This window comes from Narcine bancroftii, chromosome 6 (assembly GCF_036971445.1).
Source record: "Narcine bancroftii isolate sNarBan1 chromosome 6, sNarBan1.hap1, whole genome shotgun sequence".
NCBI lineage: Eukaryota > Metazoa > Chordata > Chondrichthyes > Torpediniformes > Narcinidae > Narcine > Narcine bancroftii.
The window spans coordinates 64,394,391-64,420,436 of NC_091474.1; the positions used below are offsets into that span (position 1 = coordinate 64,394,391).

At 45.6% G+C, this 26,046-nt stretch overlaps 1 protein-coding gene across 6 annotated transcripts; it reads right to left on the bottom strand.

Moving 5' to 3' along the window:
* On the bottom strand, nt 1-26,046 carry LOC138736154 (guanine nucleotide-binding protein G(I)/G(S)/G(O) subunit gamma-4). Of its 6 annotated transcripts, none has more exons than XM_069885159.1 (5): nt 25,929-26,046; nt 19,758-19,838; nt 12,475-12,584; nt 12,089-12,199; nt 1-5,337 (listed from the first exon to the last, which is right to left on the bottom strand). In XM_069885159.1, the coding sequence occupies exons 4-5, from the start codon at nt 12,173-12,175 to the stop codon at nt 5,209-5,211; spliced, it is 216 nt and encodes a 71-aa protein (XP_069741260.1). In that variant the 5' UTR covers nt 12,176-12,199; nt 12,475-12,584; nt 19,758-19,838; nt 25,929-26,046; the 3' UTR covers nt 1-5,208. The 6 variants fall into 6 exon arrangements, with proteins under 6 accessions (XP_069741260.1, XP_069741262.1, XP_069741259.1 ...); XM_069885161.1 differs by lacking the exon at nt 19,758-19,838 and adding an exon at nt 22,030-22,198; XM_069885158.1 differs by lacking the exon at nt 19,758-19,838.

The window sequence follows — 26,046 nt, forward strand, 5'->3', positions numbered from 1 at the left end:
TTTTTGACTTTAATTGAATATCTCTTTAATCATTTCATAATCTTTACTAAATACCAAACAGAAAATTAACAAAAGCACCAACCAATTTGCTCACTAGTCATGATGTGACAAAATAAGGCATGGACTGGATTTTCTCAGAGAAAAGTATGTTGAGTAAACAATAGGTTGAGGCCAAGTACAGTATTCTTATCTTACATCAATGCAAAGTGTTTCAGCTGCCCCCAGTATTGATGCAGCACCTTGGGCAACATTTAAGTCTTTGTGCATTTCTCCCAGGAAGCACATCTGGACTGACATGTCCTTTAATACATCAGTGCTGTTCACAAAGTTTTCACAATTTAAAAAAAGGGACAATCAGCTTAGCACATTTCTCATGGATTTGTATGGACTGTAACAAACCATGGTAGATTTTTATCCCAATGCCAGTTATTCTTTGGCTTATCCTCTGACAACAAATTACATTGTCATAGGAAATTATTTAGCTTTGAATTTCCCATGCAACCACATTTTGGTTGTGATTCAACACTTTCAAATTCCTTAGCCACAGGAACTCAATTCTGTGCTCACTCCAGATTAACTTCCTCTATTGGTGCTGCACTAACCTATTTACCAGATGTGATGCTCCTATGCCAATACCTTTCAGAAAACTGCTCTCCACTATCTAGGACAGTGAACACGAAACACAGCCTCCAAGTCTCCTTCGAACTCGCTGGATGCAATTCTTGAATGCTGCAGGAATACATGTACCACATGGACTTGACCAGTTCAAAGCAGCAGGTTGTCAAAGTAACTCAATGACACTGGTGATGGGTAAAGGTGTGCAAGTCTGCAGAAGTACCTCAAAGGCCTGGAGCTTCCATGCTGTTTCAAAGAATAATTTAAAAAGCTGGTGGACCTCCAAACTACTATGATGGTATCCCGATTAATTGAATTCTGAATGGTTGGTGGTACACGAGCTTGAGACCTGCAGCTGATCTTAGGATTTCTTTGAATGGCTTGAAGATTATCTTTTGGATTCCACCACCAGGATTGGAAAGACTATCAAAACCTACCCATTCAACATCCACTGGCAAAAGATGACAAATGCGCAGAGAGATTAGTCAGTGTGGTGAATTTAACACCAATAATGGCTATTGGGCAGTTGAGCAAAATAGATAACAAATTGGCAGCCAGTGAAAGCAGTGGAAAGGAAAATTAGGTTGCCATTTCTAATCTCCCCAAAAACAATGGTTCACCTGTTAGAGTTGGTGATTGTCTTCCTGCTGCAAAACCACAGGAATGCTGCAATCATCCCCAATCCTCTCAAGTCAAGTTACAAAACGAGCCCTGCCTTTCTCGTGATTATTCTTTCAGCCCTTCAATTCCAACTGTGCAAGTGGTATACGATTAGAATCCAGTTTTTGAACATTTTGTTGGCAATCACAAATCAGTTGATCACGACAAGCAATGTGCCAAAAATCTGCATCTCTGGGAAAAATTATATTAAAAAAATAAAATTTAGACATTCAGCATGGTAACAGGTCCTTTCAGACCATGCCGCCCTATTGACCTACAACCCTTGTACGATTTGAAAGGTAGGAGGAAACTTGAGCACCTGGAGGAAAACCCATGCAGACATAGGGAGAACATGCAAACTTCTTACAGGCAATGCTGGATTCGAACCCTAGTTGCTGGTGGTGTAACAACATTGCACTAACTGTGCTGGAAGGGTGAGAAAAATAGCAAAGAAACAAGAATTCATCCCTATATTTAAAAAATAGAAATGATACATTAAAAAAAAGACAGATTTTTGTGTAAAAATCCATCAGATTTCAAAAATAAGTTTTTACTCCCACTAGAGTATGAAATAGTCTAGGACATTGAAGCAAGAGTTAAATTGTGTTTTAACACTTGCTTAGCAACAACTATATTTTAAGGTATTAAAAGGAGAAATTTGCAGAATTTGAAGATTGTTTCTGTATTTTTCAGTTATGGGGATTTTAAAGTAATTGGGCTGCGAGGAGATTGGTATTTCACACAGAGTTTTCATTTCTGAATGAGCAACTCAAAGCTGCAATGGTGCAGAGAAGGGCCAGAAGCCCTTGGTTTCATTGGAGAAGCAAGAAAAAATGATAGAAATTTGTGTCATTAGCATGGGAAATAAAGGTGCCCAAGTAGAGAGCTTGTATAGAGAGCACAATAGTTTAGAAAATGGAAAGCACAAATTAAAATGATTGAAAAAAAAGGACAAAAGGATGGTAGCTTAACTAGTTAAAAAAAGGATTTTTAAATCAGGTCTCTGGAAATTATTCTGCATGCCATGCTCAGGACTTGTTGGGTAGAAAGAATGCCACGGAATTGTTTATCGATGAATCAGTCGGAGCACTGTGGTACAGATAACACAGCCTTCTATATTTGCAAGATCAAAAATCTTGATGGGGGGGGGGAGGGTAGATAATTAACTCGAATCATCTAGAAAGTTTTCCACTAGTTGGACATTTAAAGAACAAAATTTGATTTTATTTCCCCCCATCCACTAAACATCAATATGGATGCATTTCAAGACCCTAACTTTGGTTGGACAGATTCCCAAAAGATTCATCACTGAACATCCCAACCATCCATCTGTAAAGAATGTAGAAAATGTAGAATAAGCAAAACTAAGAGACCTTTCTCTGCTTTGTGTGTGATAAAGATTTGATTTACCCTGCAGATAAAGCATTTGCATTAAAAAGGACCAAAACTTAAACAAGATTAACTGACATAATTAATCTACATTCCTAATAATAAACCACAGATGCTTGTGAAAAATAGGAACAATCCACCTCAAAACAACCAAAGAAATTTATGAAAAATGCACCGCCAAAAAGTTCCATACAAGGTGTGTCAAAATGCTGTATACTTTGAGTAAGGCTCAGTGCTGGGAAAGAGTGACGTGGTCTACTCCTCTTTGTACCCCTTGCTCCTGCTAGTGCAATAATGAAGTTGGTTGTTTGCTCTCTGGTTTTGCTGTGTGTTCAGTTACAGTACAGACTGATTATCACACATCCATCCATACTATCTAAACCCTTCCCATCTCTAAAAATCTTGCATTTTATAGTTCATCCAACCCCCCCCCCAAAGAAAACCATGGAAACCCAAGTCTTTTTTTCAATGGACTACAATACTTTTACTCCAGGATATGGCTCACAGGCACTTTTGAAAAAATTCATTCATGGAGGTTCCAGGATGATCCTAGAAAGGTGACAACCACTTGTTGATTTCTTGTTTGGCATTTCAACACATTTTGCACCTGAAAAACATTTTGCACCAAGATGCTTGCTCCGAATCTGCCTCTAGTTTTGAACTCAAACAACAAAGAATCATGATAAAAAAAAATACTGGTGAATCATGAGCATTTTTTCTATTATCGTGGGAGCAGGTAACAAACTACATTTCCCCGAAAAGCAGATTTTCAGAACGTATACAAAGAGTTGAAAGATATAATTCAAAACAAAATGGAAATACAGCAAAGGGAGAGAAGGCCGATGATGATCCATTTTCAGTAATGTGAGGCTTGCTGAATTCCGAACTTGGAGACAATATTACCCAGAGTGTGCAATCAACACATCAAAAGTTAAGCACGGGGATACATTTTTAATCAATTTATATTTGACATTCAGATTTACAGGGCGATTGTACTGAATTGAATGATGTATATTTTTGGCTATTATCATACGTTTGATGTATTCCTATTTATTTGAGATGAAACCAACATCAAGATCAGTTTTGATGAAGGCAGTCTCAAGGGGCATCACAAATACCAGCCTGTCCATCTTCCTTATTTTTTAGCTGACCAGCATCCCGATTCTAACCAATTCCTCCTGTTAATTACCATCATTGCAATGACTTCTTGTTCCAAACTAGCTCTCTAGAGAACAGAATCTAATTTCAGATTCTAAGCTCTGAAATTCCCTCTCCTGTCTAAAAATCTTTCTTCCTCCTCCATTACTCACTTTAAAACTATTTGATTAACCAAACTTTAGTTACTTATCCTCAATCTATTCTTTCTCATCCAAGGACTAGTTTTTCATTTCAGCATTCCTGAGCCTTTGAGCTTCCCAATTCACAAGACTCCCTCTATGTGTTCTTCTTGACATACTTTAAAAAGCACCAGGCAAAGATTATCATAAATCATTTCCCCGAAATAAAAGAGGGGCAATATTTTGCTGCTCTCGGCTGCAATAGGAGTCACTGATCTTCACGAGGGAGCTCACATCACATCAAGGAATCTTGCCACAGGTTGTTCCCTGGTTCAGATATTCGCTACAAGTATGAGGTCTCTGGTCTGCAAGGATGAACGAAGGCCTGTGTTCTTTAAAAAAAAACAAGTGGACTTCATACGAGGATTTTTAGGCCACGAACTTCAGTGGAGACTAATAATCAGGGCCGTTAATGCAAGGTAACCACTAAGATGCTTCAGCTAGTTACTCTGGCGTTGGAAACTGGAATTTGTTACCACATCCAGTTATCGAGGTAAAAAGGAATGGGATGATTGGTCCACAAGATGAGATGAAGATGTGTGTGAGCTGCACCAATACCAACGTAACAGTGCTGCCAGTTCCAGGTAAACACAGCTGGGATTTTGGACACAGATACAAGCCCCAACCTATTTAAAATATACAATGATTAATGTATTAAACTTGGCAATATTTTTAGGTAAGCATTTCAAAGCTGGGCAAATCAGGATATACCAAACTGGTTTTGGGAGACCAAAAAATAATTTCCTATGAATACAAATTATTTTTGTTCCTGAATCGTAGTTTGATTTCACAGTACATATTTAATATTTGTCCTGTTCTAAGGGACTTCAATACTGCTCAGAGTGGGTAAATTCAGTCCATCTTCTCTATATACATTTAAAAAGAATGGCTCTACTTATCTCCATTCCAAAGCCACTCTTTGCCATTGCCAGATTGTGCTTGAAGATTTTATATTTAATATACAAAACACAAGGGTCTAATTAGAAAAAATAACACCTAAATTCATTTAAAAAAAACTTTTTGTGATTGCGTAGCCAACGTAACATTGTGCCACCAAAATTATGATCGATGTAAAACACTTAGTCACGGTTATTCCTCTAGAATAGGTGTGATAATTACAGCATGCAGAAGTGTAACTCCCACCATCTACAGCCTTCTGTTTGGACACAGTCCAACCCAGCTCACTGCCCGTCAATGTGGCACATTATCAGAGGATGACACAGAAAAATTTCTTCTCCCTGAAGGGGTTCTCCGAGGCAGGCAGAGGGGCGATGAGTGGATCATCCCTGAGGTGAGCATCGCAGTAAGCCATTAGGTCAGCTGATGCCTTAGATACCTACAGTGTGCCAAAGAAATATCAGTGATTATTTCAATTTCATTGACTAATGTGTTCCTGGAGTGAAAAACAATGAGAGAACATAGAACATTACAGCACAGCACCGTCACCTCACATTGTGCCAACCTGTGCAAATAATCTAATCCTTCCCGACCTCACACCCATAATCCTTTATTTATTTTTACACATCCACGTGCTCATCGGAATCTTTTGAATATCCCTACGAAAAAAGGTGGCACTAATGTAGATGCTGTAATGGGAATGCTGCCATTCGGGCATAGCCAGGTTCTAATGTTGGGAGTGAGCCATAAAAAAGGCGCCATGATACATACCAGGCTGCACTGATTTTTCAGTGGTGTCAGGGGTGGTGTTAGCCGTATTGGGGTGGGGTGGAGACGGGATGGTGGCCGCATCAGAGGGGGTGCTAGTTGCATCTAAGCAGCGGGATTGGGCCACTTCAGGGCAGGGTAAGAGAGTGTTAGTCGTGTCGAGGCTGGGGTGGGTTGTCTTGGCCACATTGGAGCTGGGGGGGGGGTGTTGGTAATGTCAGAGCAAGGGAACAACCAGAGTGGGGGGGGGGGGGAATGTTAACCGCTTCAGAGCGGGGAGCGGCCACGTCAGAGGGGGTGTGTGGTGCAGGCCTGCCGGGAGCAGAGACACATCGCTCCCCGTGGGGTCCAAACACCCAGTCCGACTGCTGTTGGTTCTGTTAAAGGCTGCTTAAAGCGGCCTATTAAATGAGCCAAAGGCAGTTTATTTTAAAATCTTGTGATCACGGGGTCTGAGCCCAAGATGGCAACACCTATGATTGGCAGTGGCCACAAAGGGGTAGTCTTCAGGAAAGCTGAGGAGGTGACTACTCCCTATTTGGGAAAGAGAAGCAGAGACTACCAACGGGACGAGCTCTGAGGCTGAAGAACAGACAGGCTGTTGGTGACTTGAGGTGAGGAACCCACATGGGTTGTGGGCTGCTGGTGACTGCAATCAAGGGATTCACACCAGACTGCAATCTGCTGGAGACTGACTCGAAACTGCCCGAAGGGGTAACCAGGTGCCGAAACCAGGATGCGAGAAGATGCCGAGGGTGCTGGACACTTCCTGATCACATCAGAGGTGTGTATCTGGAGCTCAAGTTGCTGATGGTTTGGACACTGGAGGTGAATCCATGGACACTCAGTGTCTCGAGTTGGGGGTGGGGGGGGAAGAATCTCTCTTTTGCTTCTCTTTCTCTGGCTGTAAGGGGCACAGACAATTTCTGCTGATAGCAAATCTTTGTCAGCTTTATTGTCCTGTAATATCACATTTTGTGACAATAAAATAATCTTGAATATTGCACCAGCCTCCACCACCAACCCCAGCAATGCACTCCAAGCACCCACCACTCTCCAAGGACAAAACTCACATCCCCCAAAATTTTCCACCACTCACCTTAAACAGATGGCCTCTGTTTTTTGTTATCGTCACCCGAGGAAAAAGTGTTACCTCCCTACCCAATCGAAGCCCTTCATAATCTTCTATACTTCCATTAATTCACCTCTCATCCTTGGTCACTCCAAAGTGAAAATGCCCTAGGTCTGTCAACTTTGCTTCCTTTGACATGTTTTCCAATCCAGGCAACATCCTGGAAAATCTCTGCAACCTTTCCAAAGCATCTTGGTGATTTTTTGTTACTGTATCCCACTTCTGTGCAACCAGAATTAAATTAAGATTCAGATTTATGGTCAGAGTACATACATGACATCACGTACAACTCAGATTCTTTTTTCCTGTGGGTGCGGCAGAATTACCACTTATTGGTTGTGCAAAAAGACTGTACACAGCGTATGCACGTAAACAAATAAAGAACATTAAACAGATAACAAACGTAAACAAACTGTGCAATACAGAGAGAATTTAAAAAAACCAATAAAGTGCACAAGAGTCCTTAAATTAGTCCTTGATTGGATTTGTTGCCGAGGAGTCTGATGGTGGAGGGGTAGCCGCTGTCCCTGATCCTGGTGGTGCGAGTCTTGTGGTGCCTATACCTCTTTCCTGATGGCAGCAGCGAGATCAGAGCCTGTACTGGGTGGCTGCTCTCCGACGGCAGCGTTCCCCATAGACGTTCTCGATAGTGGAGAAGGTTTGCCTGTGATGTCCTGTGTCCACTACCTTTTGCAGGGCTTTACATTCAGGGGTATTGGCATCTCCATACCAGACCATGATGCAGCCGGTCAACACACTTTCCACCACACACCTGTAAAAATTTGCCAGGGTTGCTGGTGTCCTACCAAACCTCCGCAAACTCAATCCCCCTCCTGTAGGCTGACTCATCACCTTTCTATAGATTATGTTATTGTCGTACCGAGCCACACAGTCATAGGTATAAAGTGAGTAGAGCAGGGGCCTAAGAATGCAGCCCTGTGGTGCTCCGGTACTGATGGGAGATTGTGGAGATGTGGTCTGGAGGTGAGAAAGTCCAGGATGCAATTACACAGTGGGATGTTGAGTCCCAGGATTTGGAGTTTGCTGATCAGTTCTGAGGGGATGATGAACTGTTATCAATAAAGAGCATTAAGAGAATGGCCTTTATGAAGAGGTTTGGAGAGATCTTGATGGGCCTAGTTTGGGTTAGTTGGCACAGACAAAATGGACCAAAGGGCCTGCTTCCACAATGACCATCGTCTGTATAAACTGGGTCCATGTTCTCTTTGATGGAAAGAGATAATGTTTGAGGATCTGAAAATGTTCAAATTATTTGCTTGAAACTTATTTTCTTCTAGGGGAATCCAGACCCAGGAAGACCAAGATTGATTTATGGCTGAATTGTGGAAGTACATTTCACATAAACAATAATGAGAGGAGAATCAGATCACACTTCCAGAGAGTGTACAAAGAGAAATGATGCAAACAGGTAAAATTACAAAAAGGAATTGTGAAGCAACACAAATGGACAGGCTAGATCAAGAGAATTACATTATTTTACAGTGAATACAGGAACAAATTTATAAGGTTCACACGCGCAAATTTATTTCCCCTGATTTGCAGCCCATCCATCAATGCAAACAATTAACTTGCTGTATAACACAATTGATGGCAGGGTTGGCGTAGCGGTTAGCACCAGTGATCAGGACCAGACAGGGGTTCAAATCCCGCGCTGTCTGTAAGGAGTTTGTACGTTCTTCCCGTGTCTGCGAGGGTTTTACGCAGGGGCTCCGGTTTCCTCCCACTGTTCAAAACGTACCAGGGGTGTCGGTTAATTGGGTGTAAATTGGGCGGCTCAGACTTGTGGACCGAAATAGCCTGTTATTGTGTTCGATATCTAACATTTACATTTTTAAAAAAATTAAAATTTAATTTAAAATTTCTTGTACCATTCCAATGAACGAACCACTTTAAATCTGTAAAAGGTGGCAAAGAAAGTTATTTTGGAAAAAGCATAGCATCCGAGGATTCAGATAGGGCATTACAAGAGAATAAATAATGATAAATCTTTTGGAACTCTGATTAAGCCTCATTGATTGAGTCTAATTCTGTCTAGCGTATCTTCAGCAAAGACAAAGACATTGGCAAGAGATCAGATTAGCACAACACCATTGCAGCACCAACAATCGGGACCAGGGTTCGAATCCTGTGCTGTCTGTGAGGAGTTTTTACATTCTTTCCGTGCCCGCGTGAGTTTTGCCCGGGGGCTCCGGTTTCCTCCCACTGTTTGAAACATACCAGGGATGTAGGTTAATTGGATGGCATGGGCTCGTCACCCTGCTGTTAATCTGTATTTAAATTGAAAAATTAAAATTTAATGATGAGGGTCTTCAATTAAATTATACAGGAAGTTAACTGTTTGCATTGGCAGGTGGGCTGCGAACCAGATAAAACATATTTTCAGTCTCAAGTAAACATAAACTAAGGGAGGTAAGAACTGTATTTAGCCAGTGAGTTGATATTGAACCTGGAAAGGAAGGTGAAAACTGATCCAGTAGAAACACAAAGGAAATAAATATTTGAAGGAGGAAATTTGCAAAGTTTTGGAAAAGAGCAGGGAAGAGGGATTAAACAGGTGAGAGAGGGGGCTGAGTGTGGATGGAGGACACTGCAGGGGGACGGGCACGCAGGGAAGGTCCTGGAGCGGGCCAGGTGGGCAGGGAGGGGTCCTGTATAGATTTGAACACAGTCTAACAATTTTACAGTTGAATGTTTCTGGGTGATTCCTGATAAACACAAGTTCAATTCTGAGTGATGCATGAAATAGTGGATGGCTACTCTATTCATGTGAATCACGTTTCTTAAAAAGAAGGATTTTTTAAAAATGTATGGTATATATAGTCTTGGGGATTTTGTGGTTCCAAGCCATGTCTGTGATCAGGAAGCAGAGAACTGTGGACAAAGTGCCTCTGTGAATTCCTTGGAGTGCTCTATAATTATCATGGAAGCCTCAGTGGCAGCAGATAAACCTCACCCACACCATCAATGGCAATTTGTTTACCCGGCGTGGCAGCATGTTTGAAACGCCAATTTTACAACCATCTAGTTCCTTTACTATCTGATAATAACAATCTGTCAGCAACTAATGGGAGCAGATCAAAGGGTGACCCCCCCCCCCCCCCCCCTCAGGCCATACAATTCAAATAAAAGACCTGCCGATTTCTGGTGGTGTGAAAGGGTCTAATTAATTTGCTTGCTGCCTTTTTTGGGAAATTTTCAACAAGAGCTGGCAGTAAAAATCTCATTATTTAGCTGTCTTTACAACGGCCAGGCAGGGTTAAAGAGGTCTTCTGAAATTTTATTGAGATTATTTTTTCAACATGTTGAATTGCCTGGTGGGTGTCCCATTGTATTGAAATGTCTGCATGCAGCCGTAGCCTGATGTCGCGTATAATGAGTAATATATCATTAAATGCTGTGTCATTACCATCCCAACAAGGTAGGGGAGAGGACCCAGTGAATCACTGGTGCATCAACACAGCTGTCGGCTTGGCTTTCCATCTCTGGCCACTGAATAGTTCGACAGTCCCTGTTAAAAGATGAATCTCCTGCACACTGCTTGGAGCAAAGTCCCAAGAGAAAAAGCAAATGGTTGCTAAAAACATTGCGTTTTCCTGCCTATTCCCCCCCCACCCCACTTTTGAGTGTCTGTGTTCATGAATTATAAAAGCAGTAGGAAAGGGAAAGTGTGGGGTGGGGTAAACAACAGCTCGAGGGAGGATGAGCCCAATGCCCACGGGGGTCAATGCTTGCGCTGAGCCCAGGAACTTCAGCCTTCCCTGTCAGGAGAAATAGGGGCAGATGGCGGCACTACTGGCAGGTCCACTCCCTCACACCCCTTTGCCGATCTCCAGCATGGTCCACGTAGATGTGGCATGTGCTCCCTGTTGGCTTCTTGTCGATGCTCCAGATTCTTCCCACATCCCAAAGTCCAGATCGATTGGCTAACTGGCCACTGTAAATTGCCCCCAGTGTGTGGGTGATTGGTCCAACCTCAAAGAGGGGGTGGTGCTGGGTGTTGATGTGAAAATTGGGGGAAATTAATATTGATAATTAGCATGGTTTCAATGGGCCAAAGGGCCTGTTTCTGTGCTACACATTTCTGTGTATCTATGACACTGAATCCAGCCATATATAGTGCAAAATGGGGTGGGTAATGGGAGGCAGTTAAATGGGCCATGAGGATTGAAGGAGATCCTTCAGGAGGCTTTTGGAAGTTGAGGGATAACAAGGTTTCAGAAAGAGGATGAATGGCTGTGATGTGGGTGGGAAGGACAAATGGATGAAGAGAAGGTGCCAGTGTTGAGGATCAAGGAATAGGTTGGGGGAAATGGCATGTACGAACATTCAAAAACATTGGGCAAAGACCAGGCGGTCCTCGTAACCAGGTCTCTACATTCACAACACCTCGTGCATCCGGTCAGGGGACTGCTCTCGACCTCGATCTCCTGGTAAAGGCAAAACCCTAGCCAACCACCTGTGACCAATCTTCTCACTTCCTCTCTGACCACCTCAGTGAGTGCAAATATTCCAGGAGACTACAATGGATTCACTGAAAAAAAAACGCACAAATGCTGGAGAAAATCAGCAGGTCAAACAGTGCCTTTATGTAGCAAAGGTGAAGATACATCACCAACGTTTTGGGCTGGAGCCCTTCATCAAAGTGTTCATCGAGGACCCACACCACCCAGCACACGCTCTGTTCTCGCTGGTACAGGTGCCACAAGACTCTCACCACCAGGTTCAGGAACAGCTGTTACCCTCCACCAGTAGACTCTTCAACGACACTCATTTCACAACTCTTACTTTAGAACTATAGAAATTACAACATAGAAACAGGCCCATTCGGCCCTTCTAATCTGTGCCAAATCTTTTTTTCTGTGCCTAGACCCACTGACCTACACCCCGCCCATAGCCCCCCATATCTCTCCTTTCTGATTATTTATTACTGAATATTTATTTTCCAATTTACACAGTCAGCTTGTACATATTTCTTTCTTTTTCATACATTTCTTTCTTCTGGAGTACAGTTTACAGTTACTAGTGATTAGAAATTGTGCCTGGCCGACAGGAAAAAGGAATCTCAGGTAGAGTGTGATGTCATGTATGTATAAATCTGAACTTTGAGAACTCTTATAGAACTTTCACATATACAAAGTTGGGGAACATGATGGCTTTGAAGGGAGTTTAATGCAGATTACTTTCCACCTCCATTCCAGATCAATGGCAACACCCTCACCCCCCCCCCCCGGTCTCACCCACAAAATTTGCCACAGAAATTCATACCTACCTTCATTCTGTCCATGCAGGCTTCCATCTTCAGCTGTTCCACTGTTTTCCTGGCCTGAGATATACTCGCTGTGCTGTTGCTCGACATCCTCCTTCCTGTCAGTCTGCAAGCCTTTAAAAGCAAGTGTCTTGAAGTTTGAGAAGTGTCAAGTATTGAGCTGGCAATCTAAACATCATTCGGCATAAAGCTTCAACAGGAAAGTTGTCAGACTTGTTTTTTTTTAAAAAAAAATTTAGTGACGTTTGGGATGTTCCCAAACAAGCATGAGATTTGTTGCCCATTCCTTGTTGCCTCAGATTTGCCCAAACCCAGCGATCATGAGGACTTGTGTGGCAGGAAGAGGTTGCAGAGATTAACACCCATAAAAAAAGTTAAAATTGCAACACCTGTCAGATTGAGAGCCAGCGAGTCATCATCAGCAGGTATGGGGAATTCGAGCTGGTGACCTAAAACATGGGCTGCAGTCACTTGGCTGAGGCGAGCAAAGGTGAGAGTCCTGAGGAAACACAAGGGATCGTGGGCAGATGAAATAGCAGAACCAGCATCAGGGCCTGAAGATACCAGGAGCTCGAAGGCCTTCTTAACAATGAAGCAGAATTTTGTTTTGAAACCAGATTCACATCAAATACAGCCATGAAATTGAAAATGGTTTCAGAAAACAACCATAGCTTGGAAGGGTGACCAAAGATCTTGGCCTTTACAGAGAGTTTATCATCTAAATTAAATTCAACTGTTCACCTGGAAACATCCATTGATCATTAATCCAAAACCACAATTGCAAAGCGCAAGGTTCATTGCACATTTGTAAATTTAAACCCACACAATTCAGGTGTGAAATCAGATCCTTTTCCCACACGCACAAGTGGGGATCTACAGTTCTTCCCCCAGTGGGTACAGACTCAGAGACAACAATGCAAAGCATAGAGGCAACATCCAACACAGCCTACAAGGTAATGTTGAACAGGATCCTCAGGTGTGCTGCGCCCACCAATGAATACAATCCCACCTCTGATCGGAGGGTGTCAGGTCTCCAGCCTTGCACTAAGTTGAGACTGGCGCTCAAGTTCGGAAACCAGGGTTGAATTGAAGGTTGTTGATGACTATACTCCTTCCCCCTAAAACCTACCCATCCTGGAGTATAACTACCCTTTCAGTTAGTTGGAAGCTGTAACGATGGGGAGCTTATCTGGAGTCTGCCAGGCTTTACAATTACCTGGAAAATTTCCCTTTACTTTGCAGTATTCCGTAAGGGCAGAATTAAAATGTGACAACCACATGAAACATTTTCGTTGTTCCTTTACTTGACACCCTCTGGGAAGTTGACTTACGGTAACAACATTCCACTCCTGGTAAATCAACCTAAACCTTTTTGAGAGTTTTGATCAAAGCAGTCGTGACTAGGGTACCAGACCTGAAACATTAACCGTGTCACGTTCCACGCACACTGCCTGACTGGAGATGGGATTCAAGTTGCTCCATTATCCAAATTTGCCAGAAATATACAGCAGGTGTAGCAGAGAATTCCAGCTTTTGATAAATATTTTCTGTCTATGGAGGCGTATGTTAACAAAAGTTTTAAATGTTGTTTCCTACAACAGCAGCATAAAATGCTTCACAGGTCAGGATGGATCAGTGAGAAGTCAATGTTTCAGGTCATACAGAGGCTTCTTTGGAACAGAAAAGGAGCTCGTAAAGATACAGGAAGGGTCATATTGCTGATAGGTTTTTACCACAGAGATAAGGTGCAAACAAGGTTATCTGGTCAATGAGAACGTTGACATAACAGAACATGCTTGACCTCCCCTTCATCTTGCAACTCCTGTGTTCATCTGTCCACATTCTCACCCTCTAACGCCTCCCACTCACTCATTGGCCCAACATTGAATACAGCTGATCCCCATGGTCACCGTGGTTTTACCCCATCAGAGACATCACCCCCACCACCCCCTGCCCCGCATCCACGCTTACTTTTGCCCCTTTTCAGTTTTGATGAAAGGTCTCTGATCTGGAACTGATTTCCTCCCGTAGGTGCAACCTAACCAGACGAGACCCCTGGGGACTGCAGATGCTGGAACCCGAAGCTGAACACAATCTGCTGGAGGAACTCCAGTGGGTCAAGCAGCATCAGTGGGAGAGAAAGGACAGCCAGGCTGGCACCTCTCATCAAGACTGAGTGTATAAAGGAGGGAGGCAGTAAAATACAGACAGGGTGGGAGGGGTTGGACAGGGGTCAGATAGAGATTGGAGAACAAGCAAAGCACAAAGGATGATGAACAGAGGCAGCTGATTGGTAGATACCAGACGAAAGGTTTTAATTTTAAAAAATGTTTAAATTGAGACCATTGTTTTTCAACCTTTTTCTTTCCTCTCACATTCCATCTTAAGTATTCCCTATGACATTGGTTCTCCATCATTAGTAGAGGATTGCTTAAGGAGGGATGTGGGTGGAAAGAAAAAGGTTGAAAACCACAATTTTAATCATCCCTCATTGACTGGTTCTGTGCACGGTTTCAGAACTTCAAAGGAAATGGACCAATGGCAATTTTTCTCAAGCAAAATATTTCAGGAACAATTGGGTCTAGAGCAGTGATTCTCAATCTTGCCTTCCCACTCACATCCCACCTTAAGCAATCCCTGACTAATCACAGATTACCAATGGCACAGGGATGTGAGTGGAATGAAAATGTTTGAAAACCACTGATTTTAGACATACACCAGAGTAAACAGGCCATTTTGGCCCATGAGTCAGTGCCACCCAATTCACCTACATCCCTGATATGTTTCAATAGAAGGAAAGAAGGGGGTCAGGTGAAGGAAAATGAGTCACAGGGTAGAGGTTTGCTGATCTGTGTGGTCTTCAATGTAAACTACAGAATTTTATCAAATTTGCTACGAACTTCCATCCCACTCTGAAAATCGCTCTGACACCATCTCAGGAGACAAAGCTCTGCAGCTGCTCCCCTACTTCCGATGCCCCGTTTACGATTTTTCTAAGTTACAATGGTTCGAATCCATTTTGAATTCCGATCTGTTCCTGCGCTTTCAATATGCGGTGCGCTACTCTCTTGGGGTGCTGTGCGATGGCGAGAGTATCGTGCAGCACCCTCCCTCGCGACACTGACTCAACCACATGTGCAGTTTCTGCCTGTTAAACCATTAACAAGTGTCGATGGTGCAGTGCGTTCTACGAGCTGTTCTTGAGCATCATTAGAAGAGAGTGAAACTGATGAACCTGTCACTTTAACGTCCCCACCATTTTAGTTCAATGCTTCAAACATTCTTCATGCCCAGAGCGCTTTCAGCTGTGTATGTTAATGTTTCTTTTTTCAGTGTGGAATAAAGGTATTCAAAATTTAATTATAAAAAATTTTAGGTGCAGTATTCGTTTTTGACGTTTGATGGGTCTGCCGGAATGTAACCCCAAAGTTGAGGAGAGCCAGCGCCGACACAGTCTGCAAACCCACGGACTCCCACAGCTACCCCAGAGATGAGGGGGTTGGCCTAGAAGGAGAGACTAAATAGTGATTTAGTGATTCTCAACCTTTTACTTTCCACTCACATCCCACTTTAAGTAATCCCTACACCATTTGTGATTAGTCAGGGATTGCTTAAAGTGGGATGTGGGTGGGAAAGGAAGGTTGAGAATCACTGCTCTAGACCCAATTATTACTGAAATATTTTGCTTGAGAAAAATTGTCATTGGCCCATTTCCTTTGGAGTTGTGAAACTGTGCACATAACGAGTCAATGAGGGACGATTAAAACAGTGGTTTTCAACCTTTTTCTTTCCACCCACATCCCACCTTTAGTCCCTTACAGAGCACCGATGGGAGAGGGAATACTTAAAGTGGGGTGTGGGTGGAAAGAAAAAGGTTGCAAACTGTACTAAATCACCTGGGATTATACTGACTCGAATTCAGAAGAATGAGAGGAGATCTTATAGAAGCATATTAAATTATGAAAGGGGTAGCTAAGATAGAGGCAGGAAAATTGTTTTCACTGGCAAGTGAGACCAGAACTAGGGGACACCAGCCTCAAGATTGAGGGCAATAGATTTAAGATGGAGATGAGGAAAAACTGTTTTTTCCCCAGAGAGCAGTGAATCTGTGGACTTCTCTACCCAGAGAAGCGGTTGAGGCTACTTCATTAAACATATTTAAGGTTCAGTTACATCGATTTTTACATAAAAATGGAATTAAGGGATTTGGGGAAAAAGGCAGGTGGGTGGAGTTGAGTCAATGATCAGACCAGCCGTGATCTTATTGAATGGTGGAGCAGGCTCGACGGGCTGGATATGGCTGACTCCTGTCCTAGCTCTGTTGTTTTGACTTCTACCCCCACCATGTCTCCCGTAAGGACATGCCACCCTTTTTCGGTTTGTCACCCGTTCTCAAAATGACACCTCCCATTCCAGGACATCCAAAGTATCCTATTATTGTACTCACGAGAGCCATCTATCACATTTCCTCCATTTCTTGCAGTTCTGCTCTGAACCCCTCTCCTTTGAAACAGAGAGTAGGGATGCGGGTACCTCTTGCCCTCACCTTTCACCCCACTAGCCTCCGCATTTCGCACGTCACCCTCCGTCATTTCTACCAGCTGCAACTAGACCCCACCCCCCCCACCATCAGACTCATCTATCCCTCCCCACCCCTTTCCACCTTCTGCAGGAATCAGTCTCCGTGGCCCCCAGTACTTTCCCCTGCGACCCCAGGAGGTGCAACACTTGCTCTTACCCGTCCCTTCTCCCACACCACCATCTGGGGACCCAAAGAGCCTTTCCGCATGAGGCAAAGATTCACGTGCACCATGTCCAACCTTGTTCGATGCTCCCAATGGAACCTACTCTACGTCACACAGACTTGGGGACCGTTTCACAGACTATCTACACTCTATCTCCAATGACCATCTTGACCTCCCAGTTGCTGCCATTTCAACTCCCCTTCCCACACCAATCTGACTGTCCACTGCCAGGGTGAAGCCCCCCACAAACCAAAGGAACAACACCTCATATTCTGCCAGGGCAGTTTATAGCCCAATTGTATGCAAACAGAACTTTCTCATTTCAAGTACTGATCTCCTCTCTCTCTCTGTACCACTTTACCTATCCCCTTTCTCACCCATTCTCATCTTCTTTGGATCCATCCTGTCCATCACCCTCTACCCCACAAGGTTCTTCTGCTCTCTCTTTCATACCTCCATCTGGTCTCCCTTTCACCCACTGGCATCACGAGAGAGGTGCGGGGGGAGGGTAAAGTGGGGTGCGTGGGGTACTGGCATCACAAGGGTGGCGAGGACTGCACTGGATGACACCATCAGAGGGGTGACACCAAAATGACCGTCCATAAAATTCTTGTGCAGTGTTTCAGCAGAAATGTTTAAAAAAAATTAAAGTATCCCTTTCGTTAGTAATAACAAAACCATGTTACATGGTTACAAGACCATGCAAGCCCATCTTACATGTACCAATGTACCTACAAGGCTAGAACATGTCGCTAATTTACATTTTGAACCATCTACTGCACCCCGGTCAGAGCTGTTATTATTTCCCAATGACAACGACGCTTCGAATCACGTGATCTCGTCTGCACGTGGTACGACCATTCAACGCTGCTTTTGTCAAATTTTCTGGTGTTTTAGCAACAATATTGTGGTCAATGGTGTTTGTGAACCTCAATCAATAACATTTTTGAGAATGAATTAGTACGATATTGTAATTTAGGTGTAATTTTAATTTTTCCAGTTGTTTATCTCACTATTATTCCCGTTACATTCAAAGTTCCTCAACATGATTATCCCCCAAAGTTCCTCAACATGATTATCCAACTGCACGAAAACCAACAAGGTCGGGTCAGATACAGCAATGAGCTCTCTGAACCCTTCTCCATTAACAATGGCGTGAAGCAAGGCTGTGTTCTTGCACCAACCCTCTTTTCAATCTTCTTCAGCATGATGCTGAACCAAGCCATGAAAGACCCCAACAATGAAGACGCTGTTTACATCCGGTACCGCACGGATGGCAGTCTCTTCAATCTGAGGCGCCTGCAAGCTCACACCAAGACACAAGAGAAACTTGTCCGTGAACTACTCTTTGCAGACGATGCCGCTTTAGTTGCCCATTCAGAGCCAGCTCTTCAGCGCTTGACGTCCTGCTTTGCGGAAACTGCCAAAATGTTTGGCCTGGAAGTCAGCCTGAAGAAAACTGAGGTCCTCCATCAGCCAGCTCCCCACCATGACTACCAGCCCCCCCACATCTCCATCGGGCACACAAAACTCAAAACGGTCAACCAGTTTACCTATCTTGGCTGCACCATTTCATCAGATGCAAGGATCGACAATGAGATAGACAACAGACTCGCCAAGGCAAATAGCGCCTTTGGAAAACTACACAAAAGAGTCTGGAAAAACAACCAACTGAAAAACCTCACAAAGATTAGCGTATACAGAGCCATTGTCATACCCACACTCCTGTTCGGCTCCGAATCATGGGTTCTCTACCGGCATCACCTACGGCTCCTAGAACGCTTCCACCAGCGTTGTCTCCGCTCCATCCTCAACATCCATTGGAGCGCTTTCATCCCTAACGTCGAAGTACTCGAGATGGCAGAGGTCGACAGCATCGAGTCCACGCTGCTGAAGATCCAGCTGCGCTGGGTGGGTCACGTCTCCAGAATGAAGGACCATCGCCTTCCCAAGATCGTGTTATATGGCGAGCTCTCCACTGGCCACCGTGACAGAGGTGCACCAAAGAAGAGGTACAAGGACTGCCTAAAGAAATCTCTTGGTGCCTGCCACATTGACCACCGCCAGTGGGCTGATATCGCCTCAAACCGTGCATCTTGGCGCCTCACAGTTTGGCGGGCAGCAACCTCCTTTGAAGAAGACCGCAGAGCCCACCTCACTGACAAAAGGCAAAGGAGGAAAAACCCAACACCCAACCCCAATCAACCAATTTTCCCCTGCAGCCGCTGCAACCGTGTCTGCCTGTCCCGCATCGGACTTGTCAGCCACAAACGAGCCTGCAGCTGACGTGGACTTTTACCCCCTCCATAAATCTTCGTCCGCGAAGCCAAGCCAAAGAAGATTCCCGTTACATTCAGTGACCTATAGGAATTCTGAGTAACGTTAGTACAAAAGACATTACTAAGGATTGTGTATGGTCTGGTACAGGAGGTCGTCCATGGGGGGGGCACCATGAGTTACCGCACTAGGTGACACCAACCCTAATCACACCCCTGCTTCTACCACCTTCTCCTTACCTGATAACTTTTGTCTTCTAATCCAGCCATTCACAGCGGGGTCTGTACACCCCCTCCCTCCCCTTGGAGTCACATCAAATTTAAGAGGAGGGGGATAGGGTGGGCCATGGACTAAAACCATAGAATTTTTTTAATGTAGTCGGTAGAAGTACAGAAGAAACCAAGTAAACCTGACTCTTCCCAGGGAAGGGGCCCATAAACTGAGCAGAGCCCTACAGGAGCCATGGCCAACTAAAAGGTGGCTGCTCTCGCCTCCCACTCCACCCATCTTCCTCTACCTGCCTCTCTCCCCCTTTGTCTGGCATCTGCCAATCCTCTGCCCATCACGTTTCTCCTCTCCCTGGTCCACCAATCCCACATGGGCTCTGTCTTGCTCCCACCCTCCCCCAATCCTGTCCACGTTGCACTGACCTTACTCTACATCACAGTCTTGAAGGGTTCCAGCCCGAAACTCGCCCATTCTTTTTCTTGACTCGGTGTTTGGCTGACCTGCTGAATATTTCCAGAATTTTCTGTTTTAGTTTTAGATTTCCAGCTGTGGGGTCAAGGCTTGGCTGGACCCCACTTGGAATATTGCGCCCAGTTTTGGTCCCCTCATGTCCGGAAGGATGTAGATGTTACAATGAGGGGGCAGAAGAGACTCACAAGGACGCTGCCTTGATTGGAGAGAGCACCTTATGAGGATAGGTTGAAGGAACATGGCTCTTCTCCTCGGAGCGACAGAGGACGAGATATGACCTGATGGTACAAAGCAAGAGGCACTGACCACGTGGATGGCCAGAGGCTTTCGCCCCCGCCCCTCCTACATGGCAAACAGAAAGGGGCTGAGTTTTAAGGCGCTTGGGAGGAGGCAAGTTTTTCTACGTGAAGTGCTGGGTGCATGGTGGTGGAGGCAGGAGGGAAATTCTAGACAGTTGTTGCGGGTGATTGGTTTGGCACAACATTGTGGGCCGAAGGGCCTGTGCAGTAGATTTCTGCGTCCTGTGGTTATTTTGATTTTAACTCGCATTCTCTGGATTATCTCAGCATTCAGAAGTAGTCAATCATCACTCTGACATCCTTGCAATGTGTTTATGGCAATAATTGGACAATATGTGTCAATTCTCGAACATCGCAATACAAACGTAGATGCAGAAAGGCCCTGCCAGAAAGAAGTTATGTATTGGTACTGGGCCACTTTCAGTGGTTTGAAAAGACATTGGTTAGATGTTTAAGCTGATGCGAAGATACATGGAGAAAGACCATTTTCCGGTACCCCTCTACATCGGGGAGGCTGGACGCAGACTGGGATATCGCTTTGTCGAGCACCTTGACTCTGTCTGCCGCAATAGCATGGATCTCCCAGTGGCCACCCATTCCAATTCCCCACCCCATTCCCTTGCCAACATGTCTGTCCGCGCACGTACTGGCAGACTGAGACCACCCTTAAATTGGAGGAACAACACCTCATCTTCCGAATGGGAACCCTCCAACCAGATGGCATTAATATAGACTTCTCTGGCTTTCATCAACACCCCACCCCCCTTCCCCTATCTCTGTCCTTTCTTACCTTTCCCCTTATCATATCCCATTAACATCTTTTGTTGGTCTGGATTCCTCCCCCAGCCATCACTGTCTGAATTCTGAGATTTCCTGGTTCTGGCTCAATCCTCGAAGAAGGGCGCAGACCCAAAATGTTGGCAATAAATCTTTGTCTCCTATAGATGCTGAAAAGACCGGCCGAGTTCCTCCAGCAATTTGTTGCATTTTTACTACAATCACAGTGTCTTCAAACTTTTGTGTTTCACTCTGTGCTGGTTAAGTACAGGAGGGAGATTAGGCAAATCAGATTGAGGAGCCCAAAAATGGCCAAATCCAAGGACCCATTAATCTCATCCAAAATTACAGAATGGCACATGCCTGTAGGTGCATGGAATGCATAACAGAACACTTTGATATTTCCTTCAAGGCCACGGGAGATAGAGGGTAAAAAGGTACACGGCAATGCAAATTGAGATGACAGTCAATCAGTCACGGTCTTATTAAAAGATGGGGCAGAGTTAAAATAATCTACTCTTCTTAATTAATAGATTTTACATTTTATTTCAATACTTTTAACGGTTTTTCCCCCAACTTTTAAAACTTACCTATGTAAATTGTAACAGTTTTACAGTTCTTTGAAATTAAAGGGACACTTACCAACTTTTAAAACAGCAGGGCTCTATCCCACTTTGCTATCTGTCCAAGACTGTGGGGTTTCACTGGGTCATTCTCCCTGTGACAGTGTGGGTTTCCTCCAGCCCCTTGAAGCCATGCAGGCTGGTGGATTAATTGGCCACTGCAACTGGTCCCAAGTGCTTAGGACGCGGGCTCATTGCAAACTGGTATGAACTGAATGGACAAACGGCCTGTTTCTGTGCTGCACAACTATGACAACAGATTTACATTAACATCTACCTTCACAGAAGGCACCAAAACCTCCAAGAAGGGGCCAGTGTAAACAAGGGAGTAAGAGAAATTAGTGTCAGTAAAGAGACAGAATTAGAGGTTGAGGAGCCCAAAAATGGCCAAATCCAATGACCCATTAATCTCATCCCATAGTTTTTATCTTCCAAAATTACAGAATGACACCTGGAGACTGGATGTTGGCAAACATGCGGCCACTATTGACGTGGGGGAGAGAGGGAACAAAAGGAGAACTGGCCTGTTGAGCAGAAATGATCCCCGCACTGGTGAGAAGATGTTGGCTTTGCTCTGTTCTAACTCAATAACTCTGCCCTCCTTTCCTTTTCTGCTCAACGTCGAGGACAAACTCTCTCAATGTAGCTCGGTTCACGTGACAAGAAATCGAAAGCTCGGTGGCTGGGAACATTCTAGAATCAATAATAAAGAATGCGATCTCAGGACCTCGGCAAATAATTTGACTGAGCAGAGTACCGTGGATTTATGAAAAGGAATGACTTTTGACCAATCTACTGAGTCCTTTGCAATACATTACAGAATCTTAATGGAAGAGTCTGTCGGCAGGTCTCGAATCTTATCCCAACAGTGCGTCTACCGCAGATGTGAACTGAGGAGGCGGGCAGACAGGATACGCTGAGTGTGAACGTCCTGACCAGGCACTTTATTCCCCTCACCACCCTGCAGGAGGCAGAAGCTGAAGATGTGATAATTACTGTCAGCTCAAGCATGCAGCAGAGAGGTTCAAAGGAAACATCTGCATTCAATCCTGTTAGTTGTGAGATGCAATTAGCACGGCAGGGAGGAGAGGAGAGTGAGGGGGAGAATCACTTGCTGGGTGTTTAGCACTGCTGGAACCCATGACTCGCTCTGATTTTTATAGAAATAACCCAACGGTGCATCAAGACCCACAGGTTTCTGCTGACATGCTGGCAAATAAGTTATGATCCGATTTTGAGCAGATTCTCCCAGCTCCGTCCTCACTCTGCCTCTACTGCAGAGACAGAGTTCAGAGACACAAACCGCAGAGTTCAGAATCAGAACTTATTGTCGATATTCAATGTTTTGCAGCAGAAAAATACAAAATTAATTAAACTCAGTCGTGCTAAAAAAAATTGATTTCTACAAAATTGAAATACTCTGAATTGAGAGGACGGAAGCAAATCCTCTGACTCTACATCCCACCTTCTTTCTCCTCTATGCATATGCAGCCCCTTAAGGACGTCCACGCTGCATCTCCATGCAACGACAAGCCCTCCACAATAACCACACTCTTCGCCGGGTACTCCCACACCATTCTTCAATGGCAGATGCACAGCATCTGTGAGCAGCAATTGGATCTGGAGTTTATTCACTTGGCTGCTGCAATCCCATTGATGCACTCCCGTTTCTACTTATTTTAATAAATACGATTCAAATGCTCCTTAATGAAGACCAAAATATCGAACTGGCTGGCAAGCAAGGAGAAGTTCAGGTCTGTTCATTTTAATCAACCACAGATCAGTGGGAAACATTCACCTCTGACTTAGTAGTTTGTGGGTCAGGCCCCACCCACTCCAGAGACTCGATCACATAACAAGCTGGCATTTTTTTCACTGCGGGGATGAGAAAATGCTACGCTACCAAGGATGGCAAATTCAACCTTCTGTAAGCCCGTATCCATCTACAATCAGCTGCAACATTAAATAGCACTGGTTTCCCCTCACTAAACCTTTCTCTCCATTGGCAATGATCAAAACCGAACTGTGATAGTTGGTTTGCTATCATTTATTTTTGTGAGTTTCCTCTGAAGTTCCTTGCAGTGAGGTGCTATATAAATTTGGACACCACCATCAGCTGCAGATTCCCGAATCCCACAACATTTGGAAACATATTCCCGTTAATCAGTGGTTCTCAACCTTTTTCTTCCCACTCACGTGCCGCTTTAAGTGATCCCTATGTCATCAGTGATCTGGGATTGGTAAGGGGTACGTGAGTGAGAAAGGATGGTTAAGAACCACTGCGTTACACCATCATTACTGATGCAAACCCTGGAACTCCCTCACCAATTGCAGGAGTGCCTTCACCAGGAGGCTGTGGTTCAAGGTGGCACTCACTGCTATTTTCCCAAAGGCAACCGGGAATGGGCAATAAATGCTGGGCATTCCATCCAGGTCATCTGGTGGACTCACCAGAGCTCACATACAAGCACCAGAACTTGGCCCGGTTGGCAATTAGAGGAGCCCTCCCAGTCAGATCCTTCCTGTACAACCGGAACATCCCCACAACGCACCTTGCGGTGGAGCGGAGACACACACCTCTTTGCTGAAGGTAGAGGAAGAGTGTGTGGGGAGGAGACAAGGGACCGTGTCAGGGTTCATCCCCAACAGCAGCGTGACAGAGGACAGGCTGTACCCAAGGACACGCACAGAGTCAGACACCCAAAACTGGTGGAAGACCATTGACGAGGTGACAGATGCCCTTCGGTCTGCCCGAACTGTGTTGGTCTTTCAGCACACAGGAATGCTGCTGTGTAGCATATTTCAGGCTGCTGAGGACACACTGATGCTTGGTGCAGCCAAGGTGAGGGCCCAATGGGGAAGAACCAGTCCTCCCATTACCGGACATTGAGGGGCTGAGGCTGAGGAGAAGACCCTCAAATAACAGGTTGGATGGGGGGGGAAGAAATGATAAGGTGCCGCAGGTGACAAAAGTGCTAGAGAACGTGTAACAGTGTACATGGATGGATATGTCAGGAGGATGTGAAAAGACCTTCAATATTTTCCTTTTTTTTGTAAATAATTTATTGTGAATAAAGTCTATTTTTAGAGGGAAAAAAAATCGCTGGTCTTGCCAGCAACACCCAAATCCTAGGGAACAAAAGGGAGATTCCCAAGAGGAAATTGATGTGTTCAAATAGTAAATCCTGGTCGGAAGTGCCCAACTGGGGGGAGAGTTTAAGGTTATTTGTGGAAAACCAAGCAGTTTATTGTCATGGGGTACTTTAGGTGCCCAGGTGAGGAGACTGGATGCACAAAAGCTTTTAAAGAAACCACGTAGATTGAACACAGTGCGGGGGTGGGGGGGATCTGAGTTACGCTGTAACCTTCTCCAGCTCAACCCCGGGAGGCGGTCTGCTCTTTTGGTTGGGGGGGGGGGGGGAAGAGAGAGGTTGGGGAGAGGGGAGGGGTGGGTGAAAGGAAATAGCGGAGGGAAGGGGTTGAGGAGAGTTAAGGACCGGCCGGCCCTAGCCTCGCCCCCTTTCCCCCATCTTTGGGTGGGGTTGTGTGGACTTTCCTTTCCCCCTGGGGTGGTGGGGCTGGAACCGGCCGCCTGTGTGTGCGGGGAGAGAAAAGTTCCCAGGACGCTGCACACAGATTATTTGGGGTGGGGGCCAAAGTTTCAACATTCTGGCCAACTTTCGGCCGGGGGACGGGCTGGAGCGGCCGCCTCTCACGGGGCAGAAACACGTCCCATTTCGTCCTCAGCAGACACAAGCGCGGCTGGGGGTCTTTCACCGAGCCCTTCGGCCCAGACCCTCCCGTCTCCCCCCGGGCCAGACGTCCCTTTGTCTCCTTATGGGACCGACTGAGTTCGTCCAGCAGCTCGGGGCGTGCTCCCCCCCCCCCCCCCCGCGTCACAGCGGCTTCCACTTGCTCGCCCACCCCCCGGAGGTGGGATAGAGACGGGAGGGGAAGACCCTGTGTCAGCAGCCTCCTGCCCATCTTACCCCGACGGGCTCTCCGAGAAGGACGGGGAGACATGGCCGCCCGGGGGATACTTAACTCACCGCCCGCTCCCGGCTCCGAAACCCGCGTCACGAAGGGCGGGCAGCCCCGGACCCTGCCCCCACACCCCCGTCCCTGCCCCTCCCCCCGACCCAGCCCAGCAACCCCGGACCCTGACTCCCGCACCCAGCCCAGCAACCCCGGACCCTGCCCCCCCCCCCCCGACCCAGCTCAGCAACCCCGGACCCTGCCCCCCCCCGACCCAGCTCAGCAACCCCAGACCTTGCCCCCCCGACCCAGCCCAGCAACCCCGAACCCTGCCCCCCCCCACCCCACCCCACCCCACCCCGACCCAACCCAGCCCAGCAACCCCGGACCCTGCCCCCCCCCTCCCAGACCCTGCCCCGCGCCGTGACGAAGTGGGGGGGGCACTGACCTGGCTCACATCATCATCGTGCTTCGTCCTGGGAGGGGGGATTCCGAGAGCAACCTAGGATTACCTGCCGCCGAGTGAGAGGAGGGAGGGGAAGATCCACCACAGGATGTTGTAGGCG